The sequence below is a fragment of the Empidonax traillii genome, unplaced genomic scaffold, assembly GCF_003031625.1.
Source record: "Empidonax traillii isolate 1590-97213 ecotype Southwest subspecies unplaced genomic scaffold, ASM303162v1 scaffold468:size725061, whole genome shotgun sequence".
NCBI lineage: Eukaryota > Metazoa > Chordata > Aves > Passeriformes > Tyrannidae > Empidonax > Empidonax traillii.
In genome coordinates, this window is record NW_020955661.1 from 530,208 (window position 1) to 547,911 (window position 17,704).

The 17,704-nt window shown below is 38.3% G+C and overlaps 1 protein-coding gene across 1 annotated transcript in view; it reads right to left on the minus strand.

The window, feature by feature from the left end:
- LOC114063490 (general transcription factor II-I-like) overlaps nucleotides 1-17,704 on the minus strand; it is a 48,881-nt gene that overhangs the window by 9,988 nt on the left and 21,189 nt on the right. Inside the window, exons 4-16 of the mRNA XM_027895786.1 lie at nucleotides 14,972-15,155; nucleotides 13,543-13,595; nucleotides 11,067-11,150; nucleotides 10,191-10,374; nucleotides 9,821-9,879; nucleotides 7,744-7,815; nucleotides 7,066-7,249; nucleotides 6,490-6,548; nucleotides 5,753-5,836; nucleotides 5,185-5,280; nucleotides 2,925-2,990; nucleotides 1,915-2,098; nucleotides 998-1,050 (exon numbers count right to left, since the gene is read on the minus strand). Of these exons, the coding sequence (XP_027751587.1) occupies nucleotides 998-1,050; nucleotides 1,915-2,098; nucleotides 2,925-2,990; nucleotides 5,185-5,280; nucleotides 5,753-5,836; nucleotides 6,490-6,548; nucleotides 7,066-7,249; nucleotides 7,744-7,815; nucleotides 9,821-9,879; nucleotides 10,191-10,374; nucleotides 11,067-11,150; nucleotides 13,543-13,595; nucleotides 14,972-15,155 (1,362 nt within the window). The remainder of the gene's footprint in view (nucleotides 1-997; nucleotides 1,051-1,914; nucleotides 2,099-2,924; nucleotides 2,991-5,184; nucleotides 5,281-5,752; nucleotides 5,837-6,489; nucleotides 6,549-7,065; nucleotides 7,250-7,743; nucleotides 7,816-9,820; nucleotides 9,880-10,190; nucleotides 10,375-11,066; nucleotides 11,151-13,542; nucleotides 13,596-14,971; nucleotides 15,156-17,704) is intronic.

A 17,704-nucleotide genomic window follows, 5' to 3' on the forward strand; every position in this document is an offset into this window, starting at 1 on the left:
GACCGGGAATCGAACCCGGGTCTCTGCAGTGACAGTGCAGTGTCTTTTCCCCTAGACCACCAGGGGCTCCCAAATCAGTATTTAATATATTGCATGACAAAAACGTGGATACTTCGTAACTAATTGTTGGACCAAAAATATTCTAGAGATGTCACTGAAGAGATATTAATGAGTATTAGAAAATATTTAACATCTCAGTAAAAACAAAATGCTAAATGCTTTGTTGACTGTACTTGCATTTCAGTGAACCAGCTGGACTGTAGGAAAAAACTTCATTGAACTAAATAAATGTCATGAAGAATACAAGCACAAATAGTATGACGTGAAACCAGTCAGTATATACACTTGGTATAGTTACTTGAATCATGTTCAGGTCTTCAGCAACAGCAGTCGTGTTCACCACTATGTTTGTTGTGGTTCTTGCTGTATTGACTTTATCAGATTAATTAGTTATCCATAAAAGGATTAATTCAGAAAACATTTATAGAGAGCTCAAAATCTTCAATCTCTTATATAAAGAAAATATTGCAAAACAACAGATATTGGCAAAGTTTTCAAAGAGAACCCAGTTTCAAGACAGGAATATTTATTCCATGACCTACCTACCTACCTGACACAATTCTCTACTGGTTATCTGCACACCTGTCTCTTAAGCATTTGTCATTTAGATGACCTACATATTAGGAGCAAATAATTTATCTCTAGACCTGAATTACTCCTGTGAATCATACATTACTGGCTACAATTTCATAAAGCAGTAAAGAATGCATTAGGAGCATCATTATTGTGAATAATTTAAAAAAATTAATACTCCCTTGCTAGAACTATATTTAAACTGTGAGTAGTAAGTGCTTTTCCCTTCTTAGAAACAAACTATCAAGGAAACGAACCAAACAACCCCAATGCAGAATGCATCTTTCAGGAATTTGTTAACACCATGCAGCTCAATCCTTGAAAGAAACTGTAATCTAGAACATAAAGCAATTGCAAAACTTACTTTGGGGGCTTCTAGCAGAACTTTCTTTAATAGCTGCCTCCAGCATCTTAGGCCTGCAAACAGATCCAACATTTCACATACAACAATAAAATTACATCATCAACATTATAGAAAATGCAGTTTTCTAGTACTATTTTATTAAGACAGGAACTAAATGATATCTTCTCAGCCAAACTGACAGTCAAGAATGCAATGACTGAGAGGCTCCATAACTTCTTAGAATCACAGAATGGTTTGGGTTGGAGGAGACTTTAAAGACTATCTCATTCCATCCCCTGCCATGGGCAGGGACACCTTCCACTATTCCAGGTTGCCCGAAGCCCCATCCAACCTGGCCTTGGACACTTCGAGGGATGGGGCATCCTCTGGGCAACCTGTGCCAGGGCTTCACCAGCCTCACAGGGAAAAATTTCTTCCTAATATTTAATCTAACCCTGCCCTATCAGTTTAAAGCCATTCCTTCTTTTTCTGTCACTACATGCCCTTGTAACTTCTCTTGCCACTGTTTCTACAATGGCACATGGATATCTAAACCTGTTCTAGACAAGAAAATTCTAACACACCCCAGTATATGCATCTCCACTTCTCAGCTCTTAGTACACAGCCAGCAAGGTTTATGAGCAACCTGTAAGTGCTCCCTGCAGTAGGAACTAAACCAGTGATGTGATAATTGTAATGAGCTAAGAAATCTGGACTTGTTCTTCCTCTCACAACAGGCTGTAAGAGTCTTTCAGAACAAAGAGAGTATTGTATCTTGCTCCACCTCTACAAGAGCTTTCTGACCATTTCCTCAATTACTAAATATATTCCAGTGTTATTTTATAGAGTAATTTAGCAACTTCCCAACACAATTTCATTTTTTGGTCTACATTTCAATACCCGTAGAACAGATTATCAAAGACATATGGGAGTCTTACTTTTTAATAATGAATTTTATTTTAGATTTGTTTCTCAGGATCTTCTCTAGTCTTGGAATTCCAAAAGTTGAAGGCTGGCGGAAAGGTACCCCCTCAGGTAGTCCCTCCACGTAGAAAAGCTCCGGGAAGGATTCAAACAGTGAAAATGGCACCTGCACCGGTTCACTGAGTCCTAGTGCTTCCCCTGAAATGCAACAGAGCAAATAAGCTACCAGTTTGGTAACTCATGTGTATAGAAACAGAAAACCTCTGCTATAAATGGTATAGCATAGTTGGCACATACATAACTAGATTAGGCAGAACCAGCAGGCTTGCCTTTTTTGGTGACAGCTGTCAAAAAGTACAAAGAAAATTAACAGCTTCAAACATAACTCATTCTGTTGCAGTAAATCTCATCATGATTTACTGAAAATTAGTAATTTGCAACCAGTTCATGCCACTGGCTTGGTCTGCACACAAGACTATCCCATATGTATCTCACTTTGTTACAAGCAATGCATTGTCTCTGTCTCTTCTAGAGAACAGTACTAAGGGCAGCGAGATCAGTGCTCTTGTTCAAAAACCTGCACTCAGAAGAGTAATCAGAAACCATTACTTCCAAAACTCATTAGTTTCCAAACAGCCTGTACTAAAGGAAGTGCTGAAATATGACAGAGCACGTCTCTCCAGATACCATCTGTAACGTATCGAGTCCTGCAGAGTCATGCAAAGTCCCATTCATAAGCAGAGTGAAGAAAGCTTAAAAAGGTGTGCCAGGATGTGGATCACTGTATCTCTGGGTCATTAAAGAAGTCATAATCCAACTAAAACTTCTCCATTTCCAAACCCAAATAAAATATGGAAATATGACACAGGATTCCAAGCAAGTACATGAGAATGAACTCAGATGGGAAACTGTGTAGGGTACACAAGAATTGCAGGACCTCTGGAATAAATGTGAACATCTCTCATACATCTAACTGCATGTTCATTAGAAAGGCTTCTCAGTAAAAAAGAATCAATAAACTTACCACATTTTTCATTAAAAAGGTCTTCGACTTTCTGCCTTAACACAGAAATTTTCTCATTCCATGCCTCTGCCAGGAGGAAATTGAAAGTATTAAATCAACACTCACACAGTGAATCAGCCTTCAAGGAATATTTCAGAAAATGTTGAATTAATTATTATGTTTGATTTACTATGGTAGTAAAATGTGCAAAATGGCTTTCATTCCGTAAAACTATATTCACATCAATCCTCATTTTCCTGAAGCTTTGAAAGATACTGCTATGAGATAAAGCGAGGGCAATTAAAATTAATCCAAGAGTGATCCAAATTTACAGTATCAGGCAGCATAAAATTTACTCATCTGAACCAGCTTCCAAAATAGTGGCAGAAAGCTATTCATATGTTCAGTGACACACCTCTCTCCTGAGATCTATAATCTCTAGCACAGTTTCTACTTCAGTGGGTGAGAGTAGATGTCCATCGAGATAGGCATTTTGTTTCTGACAGCCATCAGAGAAATTATAGTCACAGAATCACAGAATATTCTGAGTTGGAAGGGACCCACAAGGACCATCAAGTCCAAATCCTGGCCCTGCACAGGACTACTCCAAAGAGTTGCACCACATGCCTGAGTGTATCATCCAAATGCTCCTTGAGCTCTGTCAGTCTTGGTGCTGAGAGAGCACTGGAGAGCCTGTTCAGTGCCCAACCCCACTGTGGGGAAAGAACCTTTTTCTATGATCCAACCTAAACCTCCCCTGACAAAACTTCATGCCATTCCCTTGGGTCCTGTTTACTTGTGGCTGCACTAAGTGGTCTGTGGCTGGTCTACAAAGCTAAAAACTCAGTTTAAAGTTTGAAAAGAAAAAAGCCTAGGTCTAGCAATAGCAAGCAAGTCCAAAAAAAACTGTACACAGCTCCGGTATGATTATCACCCAGGTCAAAAGGAGCAGTCATTCCAAATCAGTATCTTATATTCATTCTCAACTGGCTCAGTGGGACTAAAGTATTCCTTTCTTTCACATTCTTTGATCATAAGCAAATAAAACTCAGAATGTAAGGACGCTGAAAAAAAGTTTTACTGATACATAGAACTGCTTACAGTTACTCTGAGTGCAGTCACTCATCTCACTTGACTATCAAGAATTTATCTGAGTTGCAAATTGATGCTGCTTTCAATACAGAAATTTCTGTGCCAGAGCAATAAACAGACAGGCCAGGGCCTTTAAGTCCAAAAAGCTCCAGCCAACACTCACAAACACAACTATATGGTTTCCAGTTCTGTCCAGCTTTTCCTTTACTGATTTTACAGACTTGGACTAGGCAATCATGCATAGCTGGTGAGGCCACATCTAGAGTATTGTGTCCAGTTCTGGGCCCCTCAGTTCAGGAAAGACATTGAGGGGCTGGAGCAGGTCCAGAGAAGAGCAACGAGGCTGGGGAAGGGACTTGAGAACAAGTCCAATGAGGAGAGGCTGAGGGAGCTGGGGTTGTTGAGCCTGGAGAAGAGGAGGCTCAGGGGTGACCTCATCACTCTCTTCAACTCCCTGACAGGAGTTTGTAGCCAGGTGGGGGTCGGTCTCTTCTCCCAGGTAATCAGCACCAGGACAAGAGGGCATGGGCTTAAGCTCTGCCCGGGGAGGTTTAGGTTGGATATTAGAAAGAAGTTCTTTACAGAGAGAGTGATCAGGCATTGGAATGGCCTGCCCAGAGAGGTGGTGGATTCACTGTCCCTGGAGGTTTTTAAGACGAGGCTGGATGTGGCACTGAGTGCCATGATCTGGTAATCACAGTGGGGTTGGATCAAGGGTTGGACTTGATGATCTCAGAGGTCTCTTCCAACCCAGTTAATTCTGGTTTCTACAGGAAATCCCTGCCTCCACAGGGATGTCAATATTTCAAATTTGTTGAGTGCTTATGATATTTATACACTATAGCATATCTTAGCTGGGTTTATGCACTTTGGTGGTACTTGGCACCAGAAAAGTCTTCAAGGGTCTGAAGCATCGTGCAGTAAAGACCAGCAAAAACCTAATGGGCCTGACTGAACCCAAAGATCTAACAGACCTGTGCTGCATTTGTACAGCCTTCTCCATACATCATTTAGGATTTTTCTAATATTATTACTCCACATGTTGAAGAACTGAATGTACATGAAAGCAAGACTTTCAGTCATTCGCTAACTGTACAACAAAACTGAATTCAAAATATCGGATATGTCATCAGAATGTTCCACACCAGTATTAAAAGAATGCATCTGTGCAAATTCCCACAACACTTACGAAAGGAGAAGTCTTTTCCTTGTGGCTTGGAACTTATATTGGAGCCATTGGTTCGAGAATTAGTTTGAGTATTTGTCGTTTGTTCTTTACTGGGACCTGTGAAGAGACATTACATATATATATGCAGAGAGCAGAAGCAAGACATCATACGAAAACAACACATCAAAGTTGATTACTAGAGAAATGTTAACTTCTGAATTAAGAGTAGAATAAAAAACCCCCCTTAAGATTTTCGTCTAGGATTGTATTTAAGCATTTGATACTACTGATCACGTCTGCCATTTCTGCCTAGGGCTACGGCAGTTCCCACATCTCTGCTTTGAATAATGGGCCCAAGCAAGCTGTCAAAATTCCAACATTCTACCTAAGCATCATCTACACAGAATCCAGTATTAGTCAGAAACAAAAAACAAAACCATATCTGGAGCCTTGAAATAAAACAGAGTTTTGCTACGTGAGGCAGGCGTACAAGTTATTTATACACTACAAAAGCTGAGAAGATCAGAAAACATAAGAAGAATAAAATAGAAGAGCATCAGAAGAATGCTTAATGATATTTCTTCCATACTTTCATCAAGAGTAACTTCAATCTCTGGGACATCTGAATTGCCTGCGGGACTTGGTGACCTTTGGGAACTCCCTGGACTCCTTTCTGGAAGCCAAGAGAACACAAGGTGTAAAGCACAAACCCTCTACAACATATATCCTGCACAGCTAACAAAAAAACCCAGCTGTATTCCAAAAATTCCAACAGACTGAACTAAGTACACTGTAAAACCTGAACAATACAGTGATGCTGACAGCCTTAAAAAGTAGGTTTAGTGCTCTTGAAAAAAGCAGGTATCATACCTAAATTTTCACTCCACTAATTCAGAACAGAAGACTTCATTGTTTCTAAAGGTGAAGGACAGTTTGGGTACTTTTTATTATCTAAATAACAAGAAATTATTAACATCTGAATTTTTTTATAGGCAACTTCAAGGACTTTTTTTTCATAAAATATAATTTCTACTTACTGCAGTTCATAGCTCTAAGTTAGATATATTTTAAGCCATTAAAAGCAAAATAAAAGTTGTCAAAATTGGGTAAATTCCATTCTCTGTACTAGGATAGTCAAGTAAAAAAAACAGATGAATTTATGGATTGAGTATCTTTTTCAAATAATAGCATTTGAACAGGCTGCTATTCTAGATCATCTTAATGCCTTTTATTTGCAACACCCATATTTTTCAAGCACAAGATCTTTCAGTCTGCTAGGGAAGCAGAAACTAAGTATTTAGGAATTGATGGCAGCAAATTCTTTACCTTTTTGGTTTATTTTACTAGCCAGTTTTCGAGGCAAAGAGGAAGCGACAAGCGCAGGCCTAGAAATTGGACAGAACACAACCCGATCAATTACAAGTCAAATAATACAGCAAAATGTTAAAATTTCTTGGAATTCAGTTGAGTTCCAGTGCACATAACATAAGCTGCTTACAATAAGCTCTTTACATCTATGCTAGAAGCATAGATGACTCTCCATCTACTATAAGCACAAAAAAACCCCAACCACAAAGCTACATTTTCTAATCTGTAACTTTCTTCTGGGTCTATTTTAAGCAAAAATAATAAAGAAAAAGAAAAAAAAATAAGAAAAAAAGCTTCCAAGTACAAGACCATTTTCCACTTCTCTAGACCCTTGATGAATGAAACACCCAATCTATACATTCACAGAAATTTAATGAGGAATGTATATCCTTTTATGAGATAAAACATACATGCAAAATGGTCTTTCTGTTTCATGCAACCAGAATTTAGGCAGCATTTAAAGCCTAAAGTTGCTGGGAATAAAATCAAATAACTTCAAAATCATGAGTAAAAATAACTGAATTGCAAACATACTTTTTAATAACAAATTTGATTTTGTCACTTGCACGGATAATTCTTTCAAGGCGTGGAATTCCAAACCATGTGGGACTCCGGAAGGGGATTCCATCTGGCAAGCCTTCAACACACAAATATGTAGGATTTGACTCAAATAGAGAATAGGGAACTTTCACTGTCTCTGAAGTCCCCAGAGCTTGGGCTGAAAATAAAAATTAAATGACAGATTACACACTCAAATGGGTGGAATTTTATCTCAACTGACTTTAAGAACCTTGGCTTACAGAAGCTCTGCTACTCAGAGCTAATAAAAAACCCCAAACAACAGAAATATCTAAATAGATTTAAAGAGATTTCCTATTATTTTCTGAAGAATAACTGCAAATGGGGACTTGGTCCATCTTGTTACAGGTAACATCTAAGCCTGCAGTGCCTAATATTTTCTTTTAAGAAGTTTTTTTCATCCAAAAGCTTTTATGCATATCTTGTCACGTGACTGGAAAAATTATGGCCTAGGATATTAATATATTTATGTCAGTTATAGGATAGAGTCAGTAAAACATATGTAAGAGGAGTCAAGATCTCCATATCTGTCCTAGCATATTTCTGATGCTTAAGTAAGTACAGTAACATTTAAACAGAGGACTTTTAAAATGCAGCAGCATTACAGAGTGGTTCATTTAGCATTTAACTTACCAAATTTCTTACTAAATATCTCTTCTACTTGGTTTCTTAGGTTTGTGATCTTGGCATTCCAATTTTCTTTCTCTGAAAACCAGAAATAGATACGTCAGAGAATTACTCAGTTCTAGGTACAGAGGTACATTTGAACACATTTATTCCAACATAAGAACTTGAAAACTATCAACACAATCACATCTGAGGAGACAGGGATACACAGTGATTAATGATTACTAATTGGAGATTAATGGTACATATAATTCCTTCTATATAATGGAAAATCTGTTTAAATATAGTTACAAATTTCAAACACTGACCCAAGTGGGAGAACTTGTTTTTCAGATGCAGGAAGAAATTATTTTAGTGGTTCTTACAAAGTTAGAAATAATTAATCATAGTGTATAATAAATAACACTCATTAGAGCAGAAGATGAAGATTTAAACACTGCTTTGCTAAACATTTTGATTAGCATAAAAAAATCATCTTCAGTAGTATTCTCTATCATAAATAAAAGCCAATTACAGAAGTGCTAGCTAGCACAGACAATTTGTAGCTTAGATAGAGAAGCCAAAGATGTGATATAAAAAGCACTTATTTTCTGAAGAACGGCATCATACTTCACTAAGTTTCATCACAATCCACAAATAACAAGTAACTGCTACTGAGACAAACCAATTCATTCCAAGCTGTGGAATGAATGCAGGGAGGAAGCTATATAGACATTTTTTGTTTCCAAATCCTAATTTTGACTCAGAAATTACCCACCTTGCTTATTTCTAATGTCTAATACTTCCATGCATTATTAGTTTTTTGCAGTCTGGACTACTTATTTGATAGATTTCACAGGTATTTAACACTTGCATGTATGTTTGTACTTATTCACACGTTGTAGTCTCAGTGGCAAAGCAAGTAGACTAATTTACTTTAAAACACTGAAGTGTTATTCACAAACTATCTGTTGAGAGCACAAGATTAATTTTGCAAACAAATAATGTTTTTGCTTAAAAGAAGTCTAATATTCTTTAGCAACATCCAGTTTGCAACTGCAGTAAGAAGATCCTTGGTCTTTGTCTGGGAAAGTGGTTTTCACTCGTCTCTAAGCCCAGGAGAACATTTGCTGTGTTTGCCTGTCTGATATCAAGCCCTGGCCCTAGTGAGCTTTGTGAGCACTGGTAATTCCAGATACACTTATAAGTCAGTGAAAGATACAGTGAAATAACTAGTAAAAAAAAATGCTATTCTGAACATTCAGTCTGAGGGTTAAGAATCATCATCACTCCTCACCTGTTCTTTCCGAAAGAGGACTTTATTAGCTGGTTTTTTTACTGCTGTAATTGGCACCTGCTGTTACTACTTTGAAAAAGCCTCAAACTCAGTGCTGCCTTTTCCTCTGCTCCACAGTGAACCCCGCCTTTTCTACTGAGCTACCCTCTTACTGAATATGAGTTTTTTCATAAAATCCAAATAAAATCCACAATACATTGTGATGATATAACTACTGCTTACATGATTATTAAATCATATTCCTTCTTTTTTTTTTTCTCTTCATGTGAGCTATGTGTGTAGAAAAACACAGGAAGTCCTGGATATCCATTTGTATTATTACAAGCAGATTCATACTCCTCTAAAACCCAACGAGACCTGAACTGCATACTCCTGGAGCGAGAAAGTGCCAATACACTCCAGGTCAGGGCATTTGGAAATAAACACCGAAATGATTCTTCCCCTCTGTTAAGGCACTTCATGGTTTGAAGAAGCTCCTACAACAGAGCTTCATTACCAACAGAGTCCTGAAAAGAGCCCAGGATCAGCTGTGAAATGCCAAGGGCCTTGAGAGTTTTGATTCAGGCCAGGACAGCAATTCCAGTCCCCTGGGGCTGTGAAGGTGACTCAGTGTAGTTTTCAAAGGCAGCTGGACTGCACCATGATCCCACAATCCAGGAAGCCATCCACGTTCATAGTGATCAATTTACTCCTTGAAGCCCCCATGAAGAACATGCCAACACACTCATCACATAAGGGTTACTTGAGAAATGCTGCATTGATCCACCAAACCCTTCCATTCCCACTTGGAGACAGCACCTGTCTTACCTGTTGAATTCAACCTGGGCTGAGTAACTCCAGTTGAAGTGAGAGTTAGCAGCTCTGGTCTGCAACAAGGACACAAATAATCTGATTATTCTTGACATAAACATTACTACCTATCATGACTTGAATTGAAGAGTTTGAATTTTCTATTATGTTTTTCACACATGTCAACATTCTACAAAGGTATTTTGGAATACTTGTCTGGATTGCAAATGCCCACTTTATAACACAGAATATTTAATTTGCCTATTTGGTAACTAGAAACTAAATGCTTCATGACTTCATGAAATCCAGTGCTTGATTACACATAGGGTGTTTGCTTGGCCTCTTTTTTAAGAAAACCTCCATGTTTAGGCATTAAACAAATACTTACCTTTTGATCACAAATTTTATTCTCTTGCTCACTTGAATTATTTGTTCAAGGCAAGGGATTCCATACCAGGAGGGACTCCTAAAGGGGATGTTCTCTGGCAGCCCTTCAACATAGAGGTCACTTGGATGAGCTTCAAATTTCTTGTATGGAACAACTTTGGGCTCAGTGCTCCCCAAGGCCTTGGCTGTTGGAACAAAATGCATCCAGTAACTGGACAGATTAGCCAATCAACCTTCATTAAAAGCTAGCTGATACCAATTACTCAGGCTATTGCAATTGTGATCTCAGAACCTGGGACAATGCAGGACATCTAAATCCAAGTCTCAGCACATCAAAAATGTAAAAAAATTTGCCATATTGTATGATGTTCTTGCTGGGCAGACAAAATACCAGACTGAAGATTACTGGATTGCTCAATGAGGCATACTACAGTGGTTTTATCCAAAGTTTTTAGTCTATAACAGAGCATTATGCAACGTTTCATTCTAGCTCTTAGGAAGTTGACTATTTTTTCATATTGGAGAGAACATAAAAATTCACCCAGAAATGTTCTAACACTAATTTTAATGGTACTGTAATAGACATAAATAAGTAAATGGCTAGTTTATTCACCATCAAAGGAAAAATATCCAAATAGGAGGGAATTGAGAGCAATCAGAAGAGCTGCATATATGACCTGTAATTTTTTTTTAAACTATGACTTTACCTTGTGTAAGCAGTAAACTAAAACATTCTTTTTCACTCAACTGCCGGGATTTTAAATATTTGAAAAAAAAACATGATCAAAACTCTCATTCATGTAAATGTTCAAAGGAAGTAATGAATACAACCTTCAAGAAATACAAAGCTATAAAAAAAAGAAAATAATGTTCTCACCAAACTTTTTACAGAAGAGTTGATCTACTATCTTTCTCAGTTTGGTGACTTTGCCATGCCACTCCTCTTTTTCTGTATTTGAAATTGACAAAGAACAAAAACAACATTCCTTCATTATTTTGGTTATATTTTCAGTTGTTAAGTTTACAGCATGCATAATCATCCTTCATTTTCAGGTAACACAGAAAATGCTGTGTGGAAGAAGCATGGATTCAACTTGGAACTAGAAAAAATAATTATTAAAAAAATGACATAATATTAAAACTGAACAAAAATCCACTGAACCAGTGACATCCCTTCCTACAGAACAGACAAGAATTACAAGGTTTTCATCATCTACCTCAAATCTGCAGTCCCACTTGGAGATGGGATTAGATTTTTGCCAGTGTCATTCTCTGAAGAATTATTTTGATATTCAGTGCAGAATTAGGCAAGCCTATGGAAGGAAAACCTGCTTACAAGGGATGAAAAGACATCCCTTCTTCTGAATATGTCTTTGTGACCAATAAGTCAAAATTATTAGTGAAGCCTGTGCAAGATACTGGCCAGCTGCCACGCCGTGGGTTTAGCCAGCATGCAAAAGCAACAACTTGAGCTCCATAACTGCACTCCCTAGGCTGGACTATCAGCAGAAGCACCAGCTCACGCTTCTCCAGCCATTCCTGAACCAAACCATCACTGCCTGACTGGTTTGTCTTGCAGCCAGTATCGGTCTGTTAAGGGTTTCAGGACTGAAGCCATTCCATAAAACCTTCCTGACTAGACTGCTTCCACAGGAATACAAATGCAAATCATCATTTCCTCTGCCAGTCAAAATACAGGTTCCATACTCATGCCATTCCTCTCCTGCTGGGGACACAAGCTAGCAGGCACTATGGACAGAGCAGGACATTGGACATGGAGCCAATGTCTTTCAAGATGGGAGTGGACACATGGAGTAGCAAAGGAGACAATGAACTACTAGGAAAGGGGGAATCCAGAAAGGAAGAAAAGAAAACTGAGGGAAGGGAGACTCAGACATCTGCTGTCTTCTGTGTTCCCTGAGATGTTACTGACAGTTCCCACAGACGCTCTCTTCTCTTAGAAAGGATGCAGAGGTCACACATGACTATCACTACAAGTTGCTGATGACAAGCAATATAAGAAACTGTTCATAACCCTGTGCCATAAAAATTGCTTATCACTGGTTTTCTTAGGTACAGGGGTTTTATGAGGTAAGTAATGTACTCACTTTGCCTTTGTAATCAGTACAAACATATTAAATATGACTCAACAGAGAAAAGGCCTAACTTGACCTAGTTAAGAGTACACTTAACCTTAAGTGTAAAGGTTAAGAAGGTTACCTACTATTTTTGTAGTCAAATTTGCTGCTTGCAGGAACAGTAGGTTATTAATACTCAAAAAACTAGGTTAACTTGTGTTTCAGGAAAAGTTTAATTCCTGCACACGTTACAGACACCTTCTTATGACATCATTGCTTTGCTTAATTTATATCCTGAATATTCACCTTAGTTGTGTCTGATATACTTTTTACTACAGAAGACTATAATAAAGCCTAATGGTGCTGCACTGCTGCAAACAGTACTGTCTATATGCTTGTGTTACTATCTGAACTAAGGACTTCTTTGGTATTACTAAAATTCACAGTTCAGCCAGGTTGAAGGTGCCACTTAGCATTCTGGCTTTGGGAGCAATTTCTTTGCAACTGTTTTTTCAGACATAGAAGCTTTCAATACTTTGTTTAATTGGACATTAAAAAAAAAAAAAATGCCCTGAAGCCCAAGGAACAATAGAATTCAACTGAACAGAAAAACAAGTCAGGGAAAGATATTTACCAACCAGTGCCCATGCAAAGGTACAATTTTTTCAAAACTTGATTCTTTTTCAATGCTAAACTTCTTTCTCCCAGTTTGAGGGGAAATGAATTCATGGGTGCCACTGGACAAAAAACCTATTCCTGTAGTCTTAAATGTCCATGGTCATTTTTGGATGGGTGCTCAATGGAGACAAGACATATAAGAGCATGAATCTGCTGAAAAGTGTTCCTGATGAGAAAAGTGATTGGAACGTATAATCTTTGCACCACTATAATCACTGTGTTCATCGCTGCATTTCAGTTAATCTGATTTTAGAAAATAGCATATATAAGCAATTATTCCACAGTACAGACAGTTCTCAGTAAACTCTTTTATCAGATGTGGAAAATGCTGCCTTTTCTCTATATCTCAACAGACTAACACCTAGCTCAAAGTTTTTCCTTTGAAAACCAGCTGAATCAAATCCATTGACAGAGTGTCAGTAACACTGGCTTGGATGACCAGTGAAAAACTGCTGTCCCTCTGTAGCTAAAGAAAATGCAAATCCAGAGGAATTACTTGCAATCTGTTATTATTAAAAGCAGATTGTAGCCACCACTAAGACTGACAAATATGAATAGAATACTGTACTTATACAACTCACACATTTGAAAACCTACCTCCTGTAGCTGTTTTGTCCACTGGAACATCTGTCGAATTCAGAAGTTCCTTCCTAAAAGATTTAAGATACATGCTTTAACAGTAACAGACACTTTGAGAAACCAGACTCCAGTTACAGCCTCAAGTTACTACTGAAGGATCAGAAACAAACCAAACACATAAACCCCCCCAGGGGACATCATGATTCCCAACATTAAATTCCAGTTAACACCAAAGTATCATAAAAGCTAATTGGAACACTACTGACAAAACATTTTTCATGTCTGATACCCATATCCACCTGAGCTATAACATTTCAAGGTAACAGGTTCCATTAAACTGAACTCTAAGATACATTTCATCAGAAACAAAGATCCAAACCAAAAATTTAACCTCTGAAAAGGAAAATTTCAAAGCAGACAGTTCTGTTACTCAAATACATCTAGTTTTATCCACATTTGAACAAACAAGAAATTAAACATTCTGATGTTTCTCACAGAGCCAAACTGGTTTTTGAGCTGTTGTGGTTACCATATATTACAAAAACGATAAACAGCAGAAATTAATTTCTGCTAACAACTAAGACAAATTTGACAAGAGCAGGTGCCAGCATTGCATAAATACTAAAATCTATGCATAGTTTCTGATTTTAAGTCAGACAAAAGGTAAATCTACACTTCTTCCTCTTTCCTAGTTATCTGCAAGCGTCAGGATGACAGAAATTGGCCATGTACCTCTCAAATAGCAGCAACTAGCACCTGTGGTAAAGGCAGCACGCATAGGGGTAGGAGCTGTCATTACTCCCAATTCTGAGCCTGACCACTGCAATCAGCAGATTCCTGTCCACTTCCAAAACTTGGATTAGGCCCTATACCACTAAATCCCAAGAAAACATGAGCCAATACTCACTGAAGCTTCCTTTAAGCTTCAAGCAGTCTCTAGGTACACCTTAGGTCTCCTTCATGTACACTACCTGATCTACCTCCAGGCACACACAAGACACACATCCAATTAAACCACAGCAACCAGTAGCTGTATCTTGGCCTCAAGCCTGCTCTGGGAGATCCTCTACACAGATACAGCCATAGACACTTTGATACAGCGTTCCAGCAGGAAAAAAATAAATAAAAGCATAAGCTGAAATTTAAGCTGGGATCCTCAGATAGCATCAAATATGCCAAAGTCAATGGCTTTCAACAGGTACTGCAGATGAAGATTTGAACACTACAAAGAGACCTGCAATATTGAAGAGATCTGTCCAGAGATCTGTCCACACCACTGAGGTGTTCTGCTGGATTTATCAGAGGGAACATCAACTAAAATTCCTCTTTAGTATTGCAAAAGAATATGTCAGTAGAAACCAGTTTGGAAGTTCTTGAAGATAAAATGAAGCAGAGAGGAGCCAGCAGAAAATGAGTAATATATAGACAAAAATGCAAAGTTCCTTACCTTCTAATCACAAAGTGAATCTTCTCCTTTGCTAGAAGTATCCTCTCCAGCCGGGGAATGCCGTACGTTGATGGACGCCTGAAGGGGACACCTTCTGGCAGCCCTTTCACATGTAAGTCTTCCACACTTGACTGGAAGAGTGAATATGGGATAGACACTCGACCTTTTGCTTTTATAGCTTCAGCTTTGAGAAAAAGAAGAATAGAAACATTAGACTGGCTTGTGGCTCTAATCAAATTATCTGTTTGATGTGACTTGGATAGATATTATAATTAGCACACAGGCAATCACCCCTCAGCACATTTAAATATGCAAGCATTCATTTTTGTTTTGCAAAATCATTCTGATTTACAGTAAACAAGGTGCAGCACTGCATATGCAGATTCTCCTCTTTTCCTTTTACTCTGTAAATGTTTAATAATAGTTAACAGTTTGTAACAACTGCACCTGTTAGAGTCAAGAGTCACACTTTTTTTGTTTTGTTTAATAGTGCATTTTGAAAGATAAAGTTACCTAGACTTAATTATAAATCAAGCATGTTTCAGTTCACTAGCTCTTACTATTATTATTTATTACTCCTGTTGGCTTACAAGAGTCTTTAAAGCCTTGGAGGAGGGGCACATATCCCTTCTTTTTCAGTGAATTCCTAAAGCTGTGGTGTATTTTACAGATCTAAGGACCCCATAATGAAATAAAACAATACACTTCTAACACTGTTGAAAAAAGTATGGCCCTACTAATGAGATCTTTGAAGCAAATGAAAAGCAACTAACTAACTCAGCCACAGATGGAAAATAACCTCAGTGTATTTAAGTTATGAGGACCATAATCATATCAATACACCAATCAGGCTGGCACATACTGGAGAATGACACGAGGCTTTGCAGATATGAAGAGGGCTGATTTCTTTATACTCCCAAGGGTACGTTAATTTTGTAAGCCATGTAACAAATAGTTTGGTACATTCTGTTGTTTTGCTGTGGAAATAAGATGTAAATAATTATTTAAGAAGAGAAAAACCAAGCTAAGGCCAAATTAGAGTACAGTGATGTTGCGGTAGCATTACTGAAAGCAAAATGACTCAGGGCACTTTTTCAAGCAACTTAATGTCACATCCAAGTGGCCTGTGGTTCAGACATAGTCTATGCAAAATGCTCTCATTAAGTCACAAATTCTTAAATGCAATAAAACAACTTGAGTTTTAAAGCTACGTGGGCAACACATGCTTTTAACCACTTGGAACCAGAATATTTCTTGGGATGTTTATCACAAAATAGAGAAATTTTGAAAACAAGTATGTTTCTTAGTATATATCTTAGTCTTCTATTAGTCTTGTACATATGTCATCTTAGTCTTGTATGTATCTTAGTGTGGTGGTTTTAATCTAGGCCTTTCCTGGTTGCCAATTTGTAACCAAGGAAGGGGCAGTGTTCCCAGTATTCCATACGATTTTTACGTAAATCGTGGTATAAATAAGAAGGGAGGGGAAGCCTTTGTTCTTCTTCTCTTCCGCCGGAGTTCGGGAACAGTGGGTCTCTGCATTGGTCTCGCTTATCTAAGGCTGAGGCTGCAGCATCCACTGGCCTGCCACGTGGAACCTTGGAGAGTGCTGGCAGTGTCTGCCAAGCCTACTTTCTAAGGGACGTGGTGAGAATTGTTTTACTAGTTATTTTACTGGTTCTCGGGTTTGATTGCACATATCTATTCGGTGTCCCTTTTTGTTTCCTTTTATCCCTTTTTTTCCCCTTTCCCTATCCCTTTGGGGGGTGTTTGGATTCCTGTTTGCTGTGTACATAGCATCTTAACTGTAATATACATAAAATATATTTTTTATATAACTAGCTTGGTTTTCAGGTTCTTCAATTTGCATAGTTTTTTTCCTTTGCCCTGGAGAAAGTAGAAAGGGGGGAAGAGAGGGGCTGCTACTGCGAAGTTGGGCATTTGGCAAGGAGCCAAGTCCGAACCATTACACTTAGTCTTTCTATTCTGATCGAAACAAAATATCAAAATTTTAGAAAACCGCAAGAACGGTGTTTCAATTAGACTTGATTTCAACTGGCAAATATAAGGTGGCCAAAACTGGAGACAGAGAACAGAATTATAGAGATGGACACGAACCTGAAGATGACTCTTAGCAAATAGACTAATTAAACCCTACTCAAACCCATGCCAAAGGTGCTTCAGAACAATCAGAAAAGCTGTTGTGTATCACCTCAGTCCTTCATTAATGTAAATTTTTATTGCAGTCTTTCAAGAAATTTAAAAAAAAAACTATTCTCAGCCCTGGGGGCTGTTGTGGCATGTGGTGAAAAGTGAAGCAGGAAGGGTTAATTGGGACACTTTTACTGTGGGCCCATGAGGGCCCCTACCCCCCTGTACACCCCCCTGTACACTTTTAATCTGCCTTAAACCATATTTTGTAAACTGCATTTCGCACAAGAAGATTCTGTCCTGTGCTGAGGGCATCAGACCTTAAAGGAACCACAATAAACACTGGGCAAAGAACCCAGCGCCCATAAATCTCATCCAGAGGACCCAAGGTGACATCTCAATAGGTGAAATAGGCCCAGATCCAAGACTTTCTTGAAGCCTCAGTGATCAGAACATAGAAACAATAGAAAGAACGAAAGGTCCCCGAGGTCAGGTGAGGATGAGGATTAAAAAAGCAACCCCCAGGATGAAGGCAAACAGGATCTCCCACCATAATATTCCTCAAAATAGAGACCACGCCTC